General features: G+C 52.5%; 1 protein-coding gene across 1 annotated transcript; it reads right to left on the minus strand.

Moving 5' to 3' along the window:
- Window positions 1-13,461: 13,461 nt before the first annotated feature.
- On the minus strand, window positions 13,462-15,031 carry LOC119330633 (FCS-Like Zinc finger 6-like). The gene is made up of 2 exons (XM_037603753.1): window positions 14,618-15,031; window positions 13,462-13,954 (listed from the first exon to the last, which is right to left on the minus strand). Exons 1-2 carry the CDS (start codon window positions 14,896-14,898, stop codon window positions 13,819-13,821), a joined length of 417 nt encoding a protein of 138 aa, XP_037459650.1. The 5' UTR covers window positions 14,899-15,031; the 3' UTR covers window positions 13,462-13,818.
- Window positions 15,032-17,679: the final 2,648 nt, after the last annotated feature.

Here is a 17,679-nt window from a genome sequence, read left to right on the forward strand (position 1 = left end):
CAGTCGGCCCTCTTCCAGCAGATCGACGCCATCTTGTCGTGCTTCTTCTGCTTCCTCCTCGCTGTACATGGTGACTCGTGGGGAGTCGAACTCTATGTCCGTTGGGATGACGGCTTCGGCACCGTAGACGAGGAAGAAAGGCGTGAAGCTGGTTGACTTATTTGGAGTCGTGCGTAGACTCCAGAGAACGGCTGGTAGCTCGTCGAGCCAGCAGCCAGCCAAGCGCTCTAGAGGCTCGATCAGCCGGGGTTTGATGCCGGACAGGATGAGGCCGTTTGCTCGCTCCACCTGGCCGCTTGACTGTGGATGGGCGACGGATGCTAGGTCTAGTCGGATGCCCTGTGTTGCGCAAAAACGGGCCAAGGCGCCTTTGGCGAAATTTGTGCCGTTGTCGGTGATGATGTTGTGTGGTATGCCGTACCGAATTGTGATATCGGCGATGAAAGTCACGGCAGTCGGGCCGTTCAGCTTCTTGATTGGCTTCGCTTCTATCCACTTGGTGAACTTGTCCACTTCGACAAGTAAGTGAGTTAAGCCACCTCGTGCTGTCTTGAATGGTCCCACCATGTCTAGACCCCAAACTGCGAAAGGCCAGGCAATGGGGATGGTCTTGAGTGCAGAAGCAGGCTGGTGCGGCTTGGAGTTGAACTTCTGGCACCCTTTGCATTTTTGGACTAACTGCTTGGCCTCTTCTAGGGCAGTCGGCCAGAAGAAACCGTGTCGAAAGGCTTTTGCGACGAGCGCTCTTGAAGCCGCATGGTGGCCGCACTCGCCTTGATGGATGTCTTTGAAAATTGTTTGGCCTTGCTCTGGCTCTACGCAGCGCTGGTAGACACCAGTGACGCTGCGCCTGACCAGCTCTCTGTTGACTATGGTGTAGGCTGCCGCCCGGCGTTGTACTTGCCGAGCTGAGGTCTCATCAGTTGGCAGCTCTTTGCTCACTAGGAATTTGAGGATGGGCCGGGCCCATGAGGGTGCTGCTACTTCTTTGACTGCCAAAACTGCGACTTGGACGAGGGCGGTTGGGCTGGGAGGCGGCAGGTTGGAGTCAACAACCGCTTGCTGGGTTAATGAAGTCCCCAGGCTGACTGGCGCGGCCCTTGGGTCGAGTTCTGGAGTCTTCGAGTCGCTGCCGCAGTCCCCGAGCCGGGTTCGACTGTGGAGGCTTTAGAGCCATCTGCCGAAATCCCCGTACCGACTGACGGGGCTGTGGAGTCGGTTCCGACGCCTTCGGGGGGAGTCGGCACAAAAATGGAGTCTGATTCTGGTGAAGGCTTGACAGACGGCTTGAGGAGGCGTTGAAGGGCGACGCCGGATGGTATTTCTTGGCGGGTAGAGCCGATTCGTGCCAAGGCGTCTGCTTGGTCATTGTCGTTTCTTGGCACATGGAGGAACTCGCGCCCTTCGAAATACCCGCTGAGTTGCTGCACGAGGAAACGGCAACTCGCCATGTTTGCATCTTTCGCGTCCCAGTCGCCAGATGACTGCTGGACCACTAAGTCCAAGTCGCCATAACACAAGATCCGGTGGATGCCAAGTTCTTTGGCAAGCCGGAGCCCGTGAATGAGCGCCTCGTACTTGGCGACGTTGTTGGAGGCGGCAAAGTGGATTTGCAGCGCGTATTTGAGCTTGTCGCCTTTGGGAGAGGTGAGGACGACGCCGGCTCCCAAGCCGGTGTGCATCTTGGAGCCGTCGAAATGCATCCGCCAATGGGTGGAATCAGGCGCTGGAGGTAGGTACTGGGTCTTGGCCCAGTCGACGAGAAAGTCGGCCAATGCTTGTGACTTGATAGCGGTGCGGGGCTGGTAGTGGATGGTGTAGGGAGCCAGCTCTATGGCCCACTTGGCCACTCGGCCAGAAGCATCTCGGCTACCAATGATCTCGGCAAGCGGGGCCATGCAGACCACCATGATTGGATGCTCTTGAAAGTAAGGCTTCAGTTTCTTGGCAGTAAAGTGTATACCATAGCACATCTTCTGGTAGTGGGGGTAGTTCTGCTTGGAGGTCGACAGTACTTCGCTCAGGTAATATACCAGTCTCTGGATAGGTAGTGCCTTGCCTTCCTCCTTGCGTTCTACTACAATGACCATGCTGACCACCCGGCTGGTGGCGGCGATGTACAGGAGCATAGGTTCCTTGGGGGTCGGAGCCGCCAGGACAGGTGGAGTAGTCAGCATCTTCTTCAGCTGGAGAAAAACTTCGTCTGCCTTATGGTTCCACTCGAAAAAAGTGGTCTTCTTCATGAGTTGGTATAAGGGGAGAGCTTTCTCACCCAGCCAACTGATGAATCGGCTGATGGACACCAAGCAGCCAATGAACCTTTCCACATCCAGCAGTCGGCTGGGTACCTCCATTCTCTCAATGGCCTTGATCTTTACTGGGTTGCATTCTATGTCGCGTTCAGAGACCAGGAAGCCAAGGAGCTGGCCGGCTGGTACTCCAAAGATGCACTTCTTGGGATTGAGCTTGATCTGGAATCGGCGTAGGTTCTCAAAGGTCTCCTTGAGGTCTTCCAGCAGCGTTCCGCGCTTTTCCGTCTTCACCACCACGTCGTCTACGTAGACGTGGGCGTTTCTGCCGAGCTGCTTGAGGAGGCACTTCTGCATGCAACGCTGAAAGGTGGCGTCGGCATTCCTTAAGCCGAACGTCATGGTGAGGTAGCAGAAGGCTCCAAATGGTGTGATGAAGGCGGTCTTCAGTCTGTCAGCCGGGTTCAGCTTGATCTGGTGATATCCTGGGTATGCATCCAAAAAACTCAACAGCTCGCATCCGGCTGTGGAGTCTATCACCTGATCGATTCTTGGTAGAGCAAATGGGTCCTTGGGGCAGGCCTTGTTGAGGCTCGTGTAGTCAATACACATTCGCCACTGCTTGTTCTTCTTCAGTACCAGGACCGGATTTGCTAGCCATTCTGGAAAGAACACTTCCATAATGAAGCCGGCTGCTAGGAGTCGGGCTATCTCTTCTTCGACAACTCTTCTCTTCTCTTCTGATAGGCGGCGCAGGGGCTGCCTGACCGGCTTTGCATCAGATCGGATATGTAACTTGTGCTCGGCGAATTCCGTCGGTACACCTGGCATGTCTTTGGGGGACCAAGCGAAGATGTCCCGATTCTCACGGAGGAAATCCACGAGCTCGCCTTCCTATTAGCTGTCGAGGTTTGCACCTATGACGGCGTACCTCTCTGGGTGCTCCGGATCCAAGGGTATCTTCTTTGTCTCTTTGGCCGGTTTGAACGAACCCTCGGCCTCCGACTCTTTTGGGTTGGGCGATACCTCAGGCTGCTTGCCGGCCATCGCCACAACTCGCTCAAGGAGCCGCTTCTCGACCGCGATTACCGGGAACTCAGCCAGCCGACTGCTCTCAGCCGCACAAGCAGACGACTTCCGGTAGTCGCCAGCCATAGTCAGAATTCCTCTGGAACTGGGCATCTTCATCTTGAGGTAGGCGTAGTGGGGGACCGCCATGAACTTGGCCAAGGCGGGTCGGCCGAGTAGCGCATGGTATGGGCTCTCGAGGTCCACCACCTCAAACCAAACAAACTCTCGGCGGAAGTGATCTTTGTCTCCAAAGAGGACGTCCATCAGGATCTTGTCGATTGATGAGCAGGAAAGCCCAGGAACAATGCCGTGGAACCGGCTGTTCTGAAGCTGTCTTTGCTTGATTCCTAACTTCTCCATGGTGTCCTTGTACAGGATATTGATGTTGCTGCCTTCGTCTATCAGAACTCGCGAGAAACGCGCAGCTCGTCTGTCCGTAGCAAAGGTGGCGTCCAGGACCAAGGCATAGGAGCCCGGACTCGGCATCACTTCTGGGTGGTCAGCCCTGCTCCAGCTGATGGGCTTCTCAGACCAGTGCATGAACTCTGGCGTCTCCGATGCTACTGCATTCACCTCTTATCGCTGCAGCCGCCAGCTGCGTCGATCATCAGCCATACTGGTAAACACCATGTAGGCTCCGTGCTCTTCAGGGTATTCGTCTTGTACTGCGCCGACTGGCCTGACAGCCGGCTGCTGGGGCGGAGGCGGAGGCGGCTGCCCAGCAAGCGGGGGAGGCCGGAGGCCGTCTCCCTTAGCGATCCTGGTGAGCCAGTGGCACTTCCGGGTGGTGTGATTCGACGGCTTCGTGCCGCTATGGAATTTGCAAGGTCCATCCAGGGTCTGCTCATAGGAGAAGGCCGGCAACCAGTTTGGCTTGCCGCCTTTTTGTCGCTTGGGCGGAGGCTGCTCATCTGGCTGGTGGGCTTCGACGGTCGCGACCTGCCGGCTGCTGGAAGCCAGCTGCGGGGCCTTGCGCTTGTGGTCGCCCTGCTGTTGTCGCCGGTTGGCGTCTGCCGCCAGAGTTCTTGGAGCTTGAGGGGCCACTTTGCCAGTTGTGCTGATTTGAATCTCCGCCTTCATGGAGGAGTCGGCCGTGGCGTACTTGTCCGCTATGATCAGCAGCTCGTCGACGGTTTCTGGCTCGTCGCAGAGGAGCTTGTGCTTGAGGAGGGTGCCTTCTCTGCACCCGGCTGTGAAGTACTCGATGGCCTGCACCTCGTGCACGCCCTCACAGGAGTTCTGAAGCTCGGCCCAACGCGTGAGGTAATTGCGAGTCGACTCGTCGGGGCCTTGCACGCACAAGGAGAGCTGACGAGGCTTGGGAGGATGCTTGTACGTGCTGGTGAAGTTGCGGACGAATGCTTCGGTGAAGTCGACCCAGCTGTTGATGCTGCGGGGCTTCAGGCTGTTCAGCCATGTCCGGGCCGTGCCCTGGAGCATGAGCGGAACGTACTTTACGCCGACACGCTTGTTGCCTTTTGCTATGCTGACAGCCGTGGAGTAGTCGACTAGCCAGTCTTCCGGCTTCACGGAGCCGGTATACTTGGGCGTGTCTCTTGGGAGCGTGAACCCTCTGGGAAAGGGCTCGTCCCGAATGCAGGGCCTGAAACAAGGCGGACCCAGCTCGTCTTCTTCTTCCAGCGCTAAGGATCGGTGAAGTCGGTCGATCCGATGGCGGGCGTCATTCTCTCCAACTCCCTCTCGGCGGCCAAGGCGGTCGCCAAGAGTCGGATGGTCAATAGGCGGCGGGGAGACTCGCCTCTCCTTGCGGGGAGGGGAGGCGGACAGTCGTCCCGTCGTTCCACTGCTCTCGGGCGGCCGTCTCGGTCGCGCTCTATGGTAATGCGAGTCCGACTGTGGCTGACAGCCGGCTCCTTGTCTCTTCTTCCTCAGGCGCCGCCAGTCAGCGTCCGAGACGTCGCGCCTTTATCTCGATGAAGGTCGTCGTTTGGCCGCTGCGGCGCCTCCGTGCGGCAGCCGGCCTTGTTCTGCATGGCGGCCGCGTCGAGGAGCCGTTGGACTCGCTCCATCATGAGGCGGCGTTCTTCGCCCTTGAAATTGTCCAGCTCATCCGCCGCTGCCTGGGTGGCTCGGATGTTCTCCGCTGGTGTAGCGTACACAGGGCGGCTTGCCCCAAACAGGTTGGCGATGGCTACGCCGCGCTGCTGGACCGCGCCAAGGCGGCTGGGCCCCGCCAGGGCCGGCGAGCCACCGACGGTGCGATCCATCTCCCGCTGGTAGGCTTCTGACAAGCGCCTCATGCTGGCCAGCTTCTTTGCGCCTTCAACGAGCTGAAGGCGGCGCGCCTCCAACGTCTGTGCGTCAGTGTCTTCCGGAATGGGCGCAGTTAGGTCTTGTAGCGCCACGCCGAGTGAGTCGTGCGCTCCTCCGCCGGGGAGCTCGTCATGACTGATGACGAGCACCTCGGTGATGGTGCTTCCGTTGCTCTCCGCGCGAGGGAGAGGTTCGTCGTGGACCACCACATTGGTGGGGAACGCGTCGAGCGACATGGTGTCGGAGTCGACCAACATCGGGTCGGTAGAGCCTACGGACTCTAAGTCTACGGCAGGCTCGCCGGAAACGTGGAGCTGATCGAGGAGGCCCGCGAGGAGGCTCTCGGGGCCGCCCGTGCCTGCGTTGGATGCGGGTTCGTTGGAGAGGCGAACCTCGTCGACAAGTTTGGCCAGGCAGCTGGCTGCGCAGGCGATCTCAACGCCGCTTAGCGCATCGGCGCAAACTCTGTCCGGCGTGCCTAGCTGGCTGCGCTCGCCAGGGAGAAAAAAGGTTCCCGTCCAGAACAGGTCTCCGGACGGCGGTGCACCAGGCCCCACGGTGGGCGCCAAATGTCGGGGGTTTGGTGCGACATATGCCAAAGGATGGCTTATCATGGTGGGGGCGAGCAGAACGTCGTCGGTGCCTGGAAACGGGATGAGGCGAAGGCATGCACGCCGGCGAATCTTACCCAGCTTCAGGGCTCTCCGGGGAGATAATGCCCCTACTGCTGCTCTGCGGGGTCTCCGCATGATCACTATGGCAAAGTGTTTACACGGTTGCTCCTTGAGTTGTTTCTTGGAGGTAGGAGAGGGCAAGGCTAGCTCTCTCCCTTCTATATGATCTGCCCTAGAGCTAATGGGTTCCAACCCTTTGCATGGGTGCCCTGGGGGGTTTATATAGGCCTACCCCCCCCAGGGGTACAATGGTAATCCGGCGAGACTCGGGCCCAGCCGTCAGCGCCTCTGACCTCCGTCTTCCCCGCCGACTGGCCTGGTACGGAGCCGACAGGCCGCGTCCGCCGCGGGCGGCTCTTGCCGGCTGCTGATTACTGTGTCGTGCTTCTGATGACGCGGGCTTGATCATGGGGTCATGGCAACAGCCCCGCCGCCTGGCGGGCGATCACTATTGCCACTCTCCATCACATCTTGATTAATGGTGCGTGGGCCCCGGGGGAGGGCTCGGCCGACTCCCCCGGGCCGACTCCTGACGGGTCCGACTGGTAGTCCTCTTGCCGTCTCCTGGGTTCTCACCGACTGGTGGGACCCGCTGCCTCTGAGCCGTACAGACAAGCCATCATGGGTGCAGGATTCGGTCCTGCGGTGCTGATGTCAGGGCCGGCATGGGAACAGTGCCACGCCGCACGGAGATCTTCCGGGGTACGGCGTGCTGTGGCCATGCCCGCCCTTGATAAGGGGCGGGAGTGGGCTTCACTGTAGCCACTCTCCCGCCCCGTCCCCCTTGATGAGATCACGGGGTTTGTTGGAGTTGCAGGCCGGCTTCTCCGGAAGTCGCCAGTCAGGAGTCGGCTTACCCTGCGGTCGTCCCTGGGACTCGGCCGCGAGTGGTCAGTCGGCCCTCTTGCCATTGACTTCTTGAAGGCGGCTCTTCATCCTGGGGCCTTGAGGGGCGCAGCCTGCCCCGATGTCTTGAAAGGTTCTGGGGCTCGGGTTGGCCTACCCGTGGCCCATTACTCCGACAAACAAAGTATGGACTTTGATTGACTTTCCCGATGATCGGTGAGCCATTCAGAATAAATGGATCTTCAAGAGGAAGACAGACGCTGATAGTAGTGTTACTATCTACAAAGCTCGAATTGTCGCAAAAGGTTTTCGACAAGTTCAAGGTGTTGACTACGATGAGATTTTCTCACAAGTATCGATGCTTAAAAGTCTGTCCGGATCATGTTAGCAGTTGCCGCATTTTATGAAATCTGGCAAATGGATATAAAAACTACATTCCTTAATGGATTTATTAAAGAAGATTTGTATATGATGCAACCAAAAGGTTTTGTCAATCATAAAGATGTTAATAAAGTGTGCAAGCTCCAGCGATCCATCTATGGACTTGTGTAGGCATCTCGGAGTTGGAATATACGCTTTGATGAGTTGATCAAAGCATATAGTTTTATACAGACTTGCGGTGAAGTCTATATTTACAAAAAAGTGAGTGGGAGCACTACAGCCTTTCTGATAAGTATATGTGAATGACATATTGTTGATAGGAAATGATGTAGAATTTTCTGGAAAGCATAAAGGAGTGTTTGAAAGGAATTTTTTAAAGAAAGACCTCGGTAAAGCTGCTTACATATTGAGCATCAAGATCCATATATATAGATCAAGAACCTTGACAAGATTTTGAAGGAGTTCAAAATGGATCGGTCAAAGATGGAGTTCTTGCCTGTGTTGGAAGGTGTGAAGTTGAGTAAAGACTCAAAACCCGACCACGGCAGAAAATAGAAAGAGAATGAAAAGTCATTCCCTATGCCTTAGTCGTAGGTTCTATAAAGTATGCTATGCTATGTACCAGACCTATTGTGTACCTCACCATGAGTTTGGCAAGAGGGTACAATAGTGATTCAGGAGTGGATCACTAGACAGCGGTCAAAATTATCCTTAGTGGAATAAGGAAATGTTTCTCGGTTCTGGAGGTGATAAAGAGTTTGTCGTAAAGAGTTACGTCGATGCAAGTTTTGACACCGATCTGGATGACTCTAAATCTCTATCTAGATATATATTAAAAGTAGGAGCAATTAGCTAGAGTAGCTCCATGCAAGAGTATTGTAGACATAGAAATTTGCAAAATACATATGGATCTGAATGTTGCAGACCCGTAGACTAAAATTGCTCTCACAGGCAAAACATAATCATACCTTATTACTCTTGGGTGTTAACCACATAGAGATGTGAACTAGATTATTGACTCTAGTAAAACCTTTTGAGTGTTGGTCACATGGCGATGTGAACTATGGGTGTTAGTCACATAAAGATGTGAACTATTGGTGTTAAATCACATGGCGATGTGAACTAGATTATTGACTCTGGTGCAAGTGGGATACTGAAGGAAATATGCCCTAGAGGCAATAATAAAGTTGTTATTTATATTTCCTTATATCATGATAAATGTTTATTATTCATGCTAGAATTGTATTAACTGGAAGCTTAGTACATGTGTGACTACATAGACAAACAGAATGTCCCTAGTATGCCTCTACTTGACTAGCTCGTTAATCAAAGATGGTTAAGTTCCCTAACCATAGACATGTGTTGTCATTTGATGAATGGGATCACATCATTAGAGAATGATGTGATGGACAAGACTCATCCGTTAGCTTAGCATAATGATCGTTTAGTTTTTATTGCTATTGCGTTCATCATGACATATACATGTTCCTATGACTATGAGATTATGCAACTCTCGAATACCCGAGGAACACTTAGTGTGCTATCAAACGTCACAACGTAACTGGGTGATTATAAAGATGCTCTACAGGTGTCTCCGATGATGTTTGTTAAGTTGGCATAGATCGAGATTAGGATTTGTCACTCCGTGTATCGGAGAGGTATCTCTGAGCCCTCTCGGTAATGCACATCAATATGAACCTTGCAAGCAATGTGACTAATGGGTTAGTCACGGTATGATGCATTACGGAACGAGTAAAGAGACTTGTCGGTAACGAGATTGAACTAGGTATGATGATACCGACGATCGAATCTCGGGCAAATAACATACCGATGACAAAGGGAATAACGTATGTTATTATGCGGTTTGACCGATAAAGATCTTTGTAGAATATGTAGGAGCCAATATGAGCATCCAGGTTCCGCTATTGGTTATTGACCGGAGATGTGTCTCGGTCATGTCTACATAGTTCTCGAACCCGTAGGGTCCGCATGCTTAACGTTCGATGATGATTTGTATTATGAGTTATGTGATTTGATGGACCGAAGTTTGTTCGGAGTCTCGGATGAGATCACAGACATGACGAGGAATCCCGAAATGGTCGAGAGGTAAAGATTCATATATTGGAAGGTTGCATTTGGACATTGGAATGGTTCCGAGTGGTTCGGGCATTTTTCCGGAGTACCGGGAGGTTAGCGAAACCCCCTGAGGAAAGGTATGGGCCTTATGGGTCATAGAAGGGACGCTAACCAACCCGCAAGGGGCTGGTGCGCCCCCCACAAGGGAGGAGGCCGAATTGGACTTGGGAAGGGAGCGCCACCCCCCTTTCCTTCTCCTACTCCCTCTCCTTCCCCTTTTCCCCTCTTCGGTAGAAGGAAAAAGGGAGGGGCCGAATCCTAGTAGGACTCCCCATTCCCTGGCGCGCCCCTTGTTAGCCGGCCTCCTCCTCGCCTCCTTTATATACGGGGGCAGGGGGCACCCCAAAGGCACAATAGACAATATCTTAGCCGTGTGTGGTGCCCCCTCCACAGTTACACACCTCGGTCATATCATCGTAGTGCTTAGGCGAAACCCTGCGCCAGTAACTTCATCATCACCGTCACCACGCCGTCGTGCTGACGGAACTCTCCCTCGGCCTCAACTGGACCAAGAGTTCGAGAGACGTCACCGAGCTGAATGTGTGCTAAACGTGGAGGTGTCGTGTGTTCGGTGCTTGGATCGGTTGGATCGCGAAGACGTTCGACTACATCAACAGCGTTATTAAACGCTTCCGCTCTCGGTCTACGTGGGTACGTGGACACACTCTCTCCACTCGTTGTTATACTTCTCCTAGATAGATCTTACGTGATCATAGAATTTTTTTAAAAAATACTACGTTCTCCAACAGCCCACAGACTTACTACGTACATACATACAAAGACACTAGACAACATACGCGCGCCAGCTTGTCCCCGCCACATCGGTGACATGGAGGTGGGCAATATAAAACGGTTCGGAGCGGCCTCCCCATCTACGGCAAACCGGTGACGCCGGTGTGGTGCCTAGCCCCGGGGGACGGGGGCAAACGCGCGCGCTGCCCCGATCCAAAACCACATGATGCCAACCACAAACACTCCACCGGTGACGTGAGCCAAGAAAGGCGCTTAAGCTAATTTAACCAAAGTGCATGTACTAGAGATAGATACTTAGTACGTAGTACTAATCTAATTCAAGTTGCCGCGGCTTACGAGGTGCGCGTCTGCTCTCCGCTTTGTTCGTGCACGGCGGCACCATGGTTAGAAAGGGGCCGGAAATTGAGAGGCGAGCATGCCCTGGCATAATGCGGTGTCATGGCGTGATCATGTAGGTTTCGCGCCCGGATTGGCCTCCCGGTGCCATCACAGGGAACAAATGGTGTATTTTATGCATGGATTGATCAAAGGCTGGCGCGCAAAGCACACCACTCAGCTTGCTCGAATCATCTGCTTTCTCGTATGTACTCCATTAAGCATATTAGCATTGGCACTGACCATCTGCAAAGTCCAAAAGTGCCCTACTCTGACTCTACTCCAGCATAACTAATTAACCTGGTCGCTCGAACAGGTGCTAAAGCAAGGCAAAGCTAATGTACTAGTCCAAAAGTAGTAGAAGTAGTACTGATTAATCGCTCTAGCGCGGCATATTATTACTGTACTATACTACTCCTATGTCTCCATGTAGTATTGTAGTAGTGTAGTAGTAGCTAGATCACCGATCACTAACTCATGTGATTGGTTCATGACATGGTACAATCTATTCTTTTTTCCCTTGTAGATAGAGAGCATCAGTACTTTGTAGTTGTAGTTGATGAATGTCCACTTGACTGATCGTAGTAGATTTCATAAATTTGACGTTGCTCTCGAGTGCGATCGGCCCCATCCAGATTTCCAGCCATTCATTTGCTCTACCGCGACCTATCAAAGTGTTGGAGGTAATAGACCGTCGTGACAAGGAGAGCAAACTTGGGTGCCGATGCTTCCGATGCCATCTACACGTCCGACGAGGACAGCTCGATCGCTGCACAGAAGCGGCAGAGAGCTGCACCGAAACGGGGTGGCAGATAGTACTACCGACCAAGCGCCGTCGATCGGTCGACCGACCGGACGAAGCAACATGACTCGATGGCAGACGACGGTGCAGTGCCGTGCTTTCCAGTCATCTATGCACCACCGTCTGTGGTTTACATGCATGTCACGACGAGCCGCCGCACTGTGCCGGCAACAGTGCGAGCGGTGCGCTGCGGCCACCGGCGACGGTGAGCCTCTCCTTTCCTCCTTTTGTCGCCTCGCGGAACAGTCGGCGCACGGCTCGCCTGGGCATGCTGCGCTGCATATGCGCCTCTGCTGAGCAGTTCGGCCATTTGAGATTTTGACAAGCCATGTGATCCCGACTCAGAGGCGCGCACTCGCCACCACGCACACGGACGCCTCTTCGAACCAAATGTGACCGCCGACCAGCAGCGCACCTCGCGCCGCCGGGGAATTCGTCGCGGCTTGGCACCGCGCCCGGTCTCCGCGCGCGCCACGTCGAAAGAATCGCCGGAGATTATTGGACGGCCCGGTTGGTGAACCGGATCCGCCGTTTCTGCTAGGTTTGTGACGTGAACGCGAGGCCCTAGGTGGTGACATTGGAGTGAACGGGCAGCGGCGCGGCTCCGCACCAATACCGTGGTCACCGACGACGACGTCCCCGTATCCTCGGCGGAGACGAAGCAACCCGGTGCCGACGGCACCCCGGTTCCTTTACGTCCCGGTCCCACACCGCTCCTACCGTCCATTCGCTCGCCGATCGCCGGGAAGCGTCATTCGAGCACCTCGGCGAGCTAAACGGAAGAGAAATCAGCAAAGTGTGCCCTTCCATTCCGTTTCCTTTTCAGCTTTGCTAAAGCACATCTAGATGTACCCTAACATTTCATATCTAAATCCTATGTCATTGGTTTACACAGAGATTCGTGCAAACATTTTCTTTTGTCATTTTCATTTCCTTCCTAGTTTGACATCTAGATGTGTCCTAGACGGACTTTTCTTTTACAGCGTAGGAGTCGTATGCAACCACCGAAAAGAGGAGCACCATGACCGCACCTAGTTTGTTTCATTCACTTGCGTTGGGTGCTTCATTTTCATTCACTGTCGATCGCGGTCGGCGTCATCAACACTGCAGCACGGTTTGGAAGCATCCGCCGCTCTAACAATATTCACGGGACAGCGATCGATTTCTCCAATTTTAAAGGAGGGGCCATTTGTGTCGCTTTGCGCTCCACCATCGCGCAAGCAAGCAACTTGCTTTGCACTCCATTGAACCAACCAGGGGAGGCTCTCATGTTACTCAGACGGCGGTGAGATCTCCTCTGCTGGATACGTTTCTACCGCTGTCACAAGCATCAGATCCTGCAAATGTTGCACTATGCCCAAGTGAGTGTGCTGCAGTAGCAGTATAATTTAATCGAGCTGCTGTCTCAGGTTTTGGGGTTTACCAAAACCTGCAAATTGGGATCCCATCTGAATTTAGCAGCTGGGCTCTGGTCAAGCACCACCACCAGATTTAGTAAGCCACTAGTAGGTAGTACTACTACCTGTGAGATTCTGCTAACATGTTGTTGCTTCATGCAGGCAGATGCAGGACAGATCAATGGGCAGATCTTGATCCAATTACAACCAAGTGCCAAATAATTTGCGGAGCATGTGGCTTAGTCAAGGTCAATAATAAAAACGCTTAGCATAATCATCCCACATGTCAGTGTCATGCTGCACAAGTGCACATACAGCCTGTTTATAACATTGCAAGGAATATTGGAGCACCATGTGATGAGTGATCCATCGATCAATCAATCGCCAAGGTTAATGGTGAAATTCCTGGTGGGGTGGGAAAAAATGCTTTTGTGGAAATATCTGCTCTGTCAAGATTCTACAGAACACAAACAACATTTTAGAAGTTCAACAAGGGGGCAGGATTTCAGACAACTTGGAGAGCTGAAGTTCTTGATTCATTTTGGAAAAAATTAACAGTACTAGCTCCAAATCTCATGACCTAATTCTGCACCAGGATACAAAATATCCCCCCATTCTGCTCGGCACACCTGAGAACAGGTGCGCCGAAGCCACCTGCAAGGTTTCACCTAGCCCCAATTCCAATCTCTACATCCCCTTTCATTAATCCTGGCTCACAACCTGAGCCAGCAATATACACAACAACACGACATATAGGATATATATATCATGCACATATGCTGACAGAAACTAATTAACGGGTTTGGTTCCCTGGTAGAGGGCGCCAACGATTCTCTGTTCTTTTGCTCCGTCGGTCGATGCTAGGCGGCGGCCACCGTGCCGCTGGTGCCGTCGGAGCCGCCGCTGCCGGTCGCCGGGAAGCACTTCTTGTCCTTGAGCTCGTCCAGGTTCATCTGCTGCTGCCTGCACTCCAGGCTGCAGAAGGCCACCTCGCCCCTGCAGGATGCAACAAGAGATGTTAATTAAGCTCGGTGATCATTGGTTGTTGTAGATGGCACGTTCCATCAATTAATCGGCAGTCTGTCTGCCAGGACAAGAAATGCAGATCTGTGGCCTGTGAGTGGTGCGTATTATTGGAGGTAGGAGGAGACCCACTCGACATCCTATGAATGATGCAGAGGTTGTTACAGAGTGCACAGCTGGATGGAAGGGAAACAACTTATTGTTTTTTGAGTGTTTTTGTCATCACACACACAAATTGATTCCTTCTTCCCCTCCAAAGATGGGAGAAATGCAACAACTAAAAGCAACCGATTCTTCTTTTATTGCATTTGATTGTTGCTCTGCCGAAACCAGGAGGCCATCAGATCAAGCCGATGTTCGTTTCTTTCAACCAAATTAAAGCCCCAAGTCACAAAATTATTCTTCTAAAAACATAGAGCCGGAATAAGAAGAGCAACATTAGATTGACCATCAACCTCAAATCCCAGAGATCAGCGCGAAGGAATCAAATCTGGTAGACGTAAAACAAAGCAAAAATGCTCTAGGAAAAGAAAGGTTCGATCTTCACGTCTCATGGCAGCAGAACGATTACGCAATATTTCACGGAAGATGATGAAGCCGGAGGGGAAACAAGCCGCGGCAGGGCTCGAGGCTTACATGTATATGAAGGTGTCGCGGCCGGGGCCGAGGCGGCGGCAGCAGAGGCCGCAGGCCTTGAGGAAGGCGGCCGTCTCGACGGCGGCGTTGAAGTCCCCGGAGTGGCGCCTCTGGAAGGCGGCGCCCCACTCCGTCTGCGCCGGCGCGGCCGAGGCGCCCCTGGCCGCCCGCGTGGGCTGGCGCCCGGCCGCCTCCTCCTCCGGCGGCACCGCGAAGCCCGACATGCTGGTGGTCCGCCGCATGGAGCTGCTGTTCCGGTGCCTCTTCCCCAGCGTCGTCATCCCTGCCCCTCCCCGCCTAGGTTCCACCGGCCGGACGGACGGACGGAGTCGGAGAGGGGGAGAGGCCGAGCTGAGAGGGAGTGGGGGATGGCGAGTGGCGAGGAGGGAGGAGGGAGGCTCCGTCTGGCGAGCGAGGGCGGGGGTAGTTAAGGAGGGGCGGCGGTGTGGGAGGGGATCAGGGGATCCGGGCCGTCCATCCGTCGGAATCTGCGGTGGATACTTTTCCTCTCCCTCCCTCCTCGTCAGTGACGCGATTCTGACTTCATGGGCGCGGGGCCCGCCGCCCTCGGCCTCGGGCATTTCTCTCTCCCAATTTAATGGCTCCGATGCCATTTTGTGAATGGAACCTCTCCGTTTTTTTCCAGGGAGCATTATTTTGGCTACGCGCACGCGGAGGTCGCAACGCAAGGAAGAATCTGCTTTTGCTGGATTCTGTTGCATTTGCGGCCCCTTTACCGCCCTCTCTGTAGCATCAACCGTCTTCCTCCCCCTCCTCCACTGTCGGTATGGAAAGCACATTTTCCCCTCGCCGAAAAGAAATTAACATTCCCTCACGTAATACTCCCTCCGTCCCGTAATATCAAAACACGTCTTACATTATGGGACGGAGGGGGTATTTTTTAAAAAGCCATAAATTTCTCTATGTTTGAAAAGTTTATGGCAAGAGAAAAATATGTTAACTACTCAAATAAATATCTAAGATACCAGATCAGTATAGTAGATTCATCAGGAAATATATTTTCATATTTTCTGTTGAAGATTTGGTATTCTTTTTCTTCTATAAACTTGATCAGGCATACCTAAATATAAGTCGTTTTGGTAGGCTAGTTTAGCCTACCAAAATGACGTGTACTAGGAGTGTTACAGAAAAATATAAAGAGTTTTATAATACTACAAGAAGTTAAATCTCAAATTAATCTACACATAGAAAAAACAGGAAAATCCGACTGAGTAGTGTTACAACAGATAAAGGCACAAAAGACAACATTTCGGACATTATTCATAGTGATGTCTTTTGTTCTTTGCCTATGTGTAGATCAAATTTACATTGGTAGACCTCTTGTCAACTTACTTTGTTTCCCGTTTTTGAAATTATGTCTCACACTAGAATCTTTTACACATGTGACCGTGATTTGGATTCGAGCAGTGCTCCAAAGTGGTGGTAGCACTAGAATCTTTCTCGTTCACTCCCTTCATTGTTGCGGTGACCATCCTCTACTATGTCCCAACGCCAGTGGCGAAGCCAGGAGTTCAAAGTTGTGATGTCAAATACAAATGCTTGTATGAAATTTGTACTGATTTTTGTTTGATGTCTACTAGTACATGCCAGAATGTTGTGTAGTCAGTTGACTACACAACTAACGCCTGGCACCGCCACTGCCCAACGCCATCGGATATAACGCCTTATATGATTGGAAGACGTCTCGACCTTAATTCCACTACGTCTTCTGTCCATTCAGAGAAGACTATGCCGATGATTAATACCACTACGTCCTAGGCTGATTCATGAATACACCGATGGTTATTTTTGTTGCACTTTACATGATCATGGTTGTACCATTTAGTCCAGTAATATTTACCCGTTTCCGCCGATCGTATGTTTTTGGAATAAAATAAAATAAAAGTTGGGAATCATGTCAAACTAAATAGCTCACTAGGAGTTATGCACGTCATTACACTCGAAAAGTGGCGATTTGGTGCCCAGGTGCATCTGCACTTGAGCGTGAAAAGTAAATAAAAAATAGCAAATAAGTTTTTTCGGCATCAAAGATGGTTGAGTGTGCTGGGTGCGCGCACAAAATTTACGGTGAAATTGACATCCGAGGAGCAGGCCAGGCGGGTGAGCTGGCGGGGTCGGGGAACACGCCAAGCTGTCGCCGTCGCGACAAATTGACGTCTCCTCCGGTCGCCAATCATCTCGTCGCATCGGTCGGCTCGTCGCGCGCCCCCAAAAGATCCTGGGACGCGTGGCAACGCCAGATCTTGGATGTCTCCAAGGCATTGGAGGCACGGTGATGGTAAGAACATGCTGCCGCCGCAGCAAGTTACCGCGACGGCGCAGCTTTCGCGGCCGTCAACGTGGACCGGGAGGAGGAGGATTGTTCTGGTGTGCGAGTGTTGCCGTGCTTGCTTGCTATCTACCCAGGCGTGAAAGCACCACTAAAAATCATTTGGAATTCTCGAACTTTGCTTGTGCATACAGGTGTCCAACACAATCCGGCACTCTGCAAAAACTCAGTTGGAAACACAATGTTCATATTATTATTTTTGAGGGAAATGGCTAAAAGCCCCGATGTTCATTTTTTTGTTTGTAAATTCTTCAGTAAATAGTTGATTTACCTCTCTCTCCTCAGGCATACTGCCCATAATTCTCACCCCAGCCCCCAGCTTTTTACTTTTTTTTCTTGGAAAACTTTAGATCTATTCATCTATTACCAATGGCAGTACAAAGAACAGCAGAAATAACAAAATTACATTTAGGTTCGTAGACCACGGGAAAATATCTGGTGCTACCGTGATACGGGCTCCTGGGCCGTCGGATTTCCAGATCAGACGGCTCCAGAAAAACCTTCTAGAAGTCCAAAAATTACACATAGGTCTAGCAAATCCAAAAGCTCTTATATGCCATCCGATCTGAGATCCGACGGCTCAGGAGCTCGTATCACGGTAGCACCTGAGCCGCGGTATCACCAGATACTCATCCCGTAGACCACCTAGCGATGACTATAAGCATTGGACGAGCTGAAGGCCGCCGCAGATACCCCCCCCCCCCTTACTGAA

This window comes from Triticum dicoccoides, chromosome 7A (genome assembly GCF_002162155.2).
Source record: "Triticum dicoccoides isolate Atlit2015 ecotype Zavitan chromosome 7A, WEW_v2.0, whole genome shotgun sequence".
Classification (NCBI taxonomy): Eukaryota; Viridiplantae; Streptophyta; class Magnoliopsida; order Poales; family Poaceae; genus Triticum; species Triticum dicoccoides.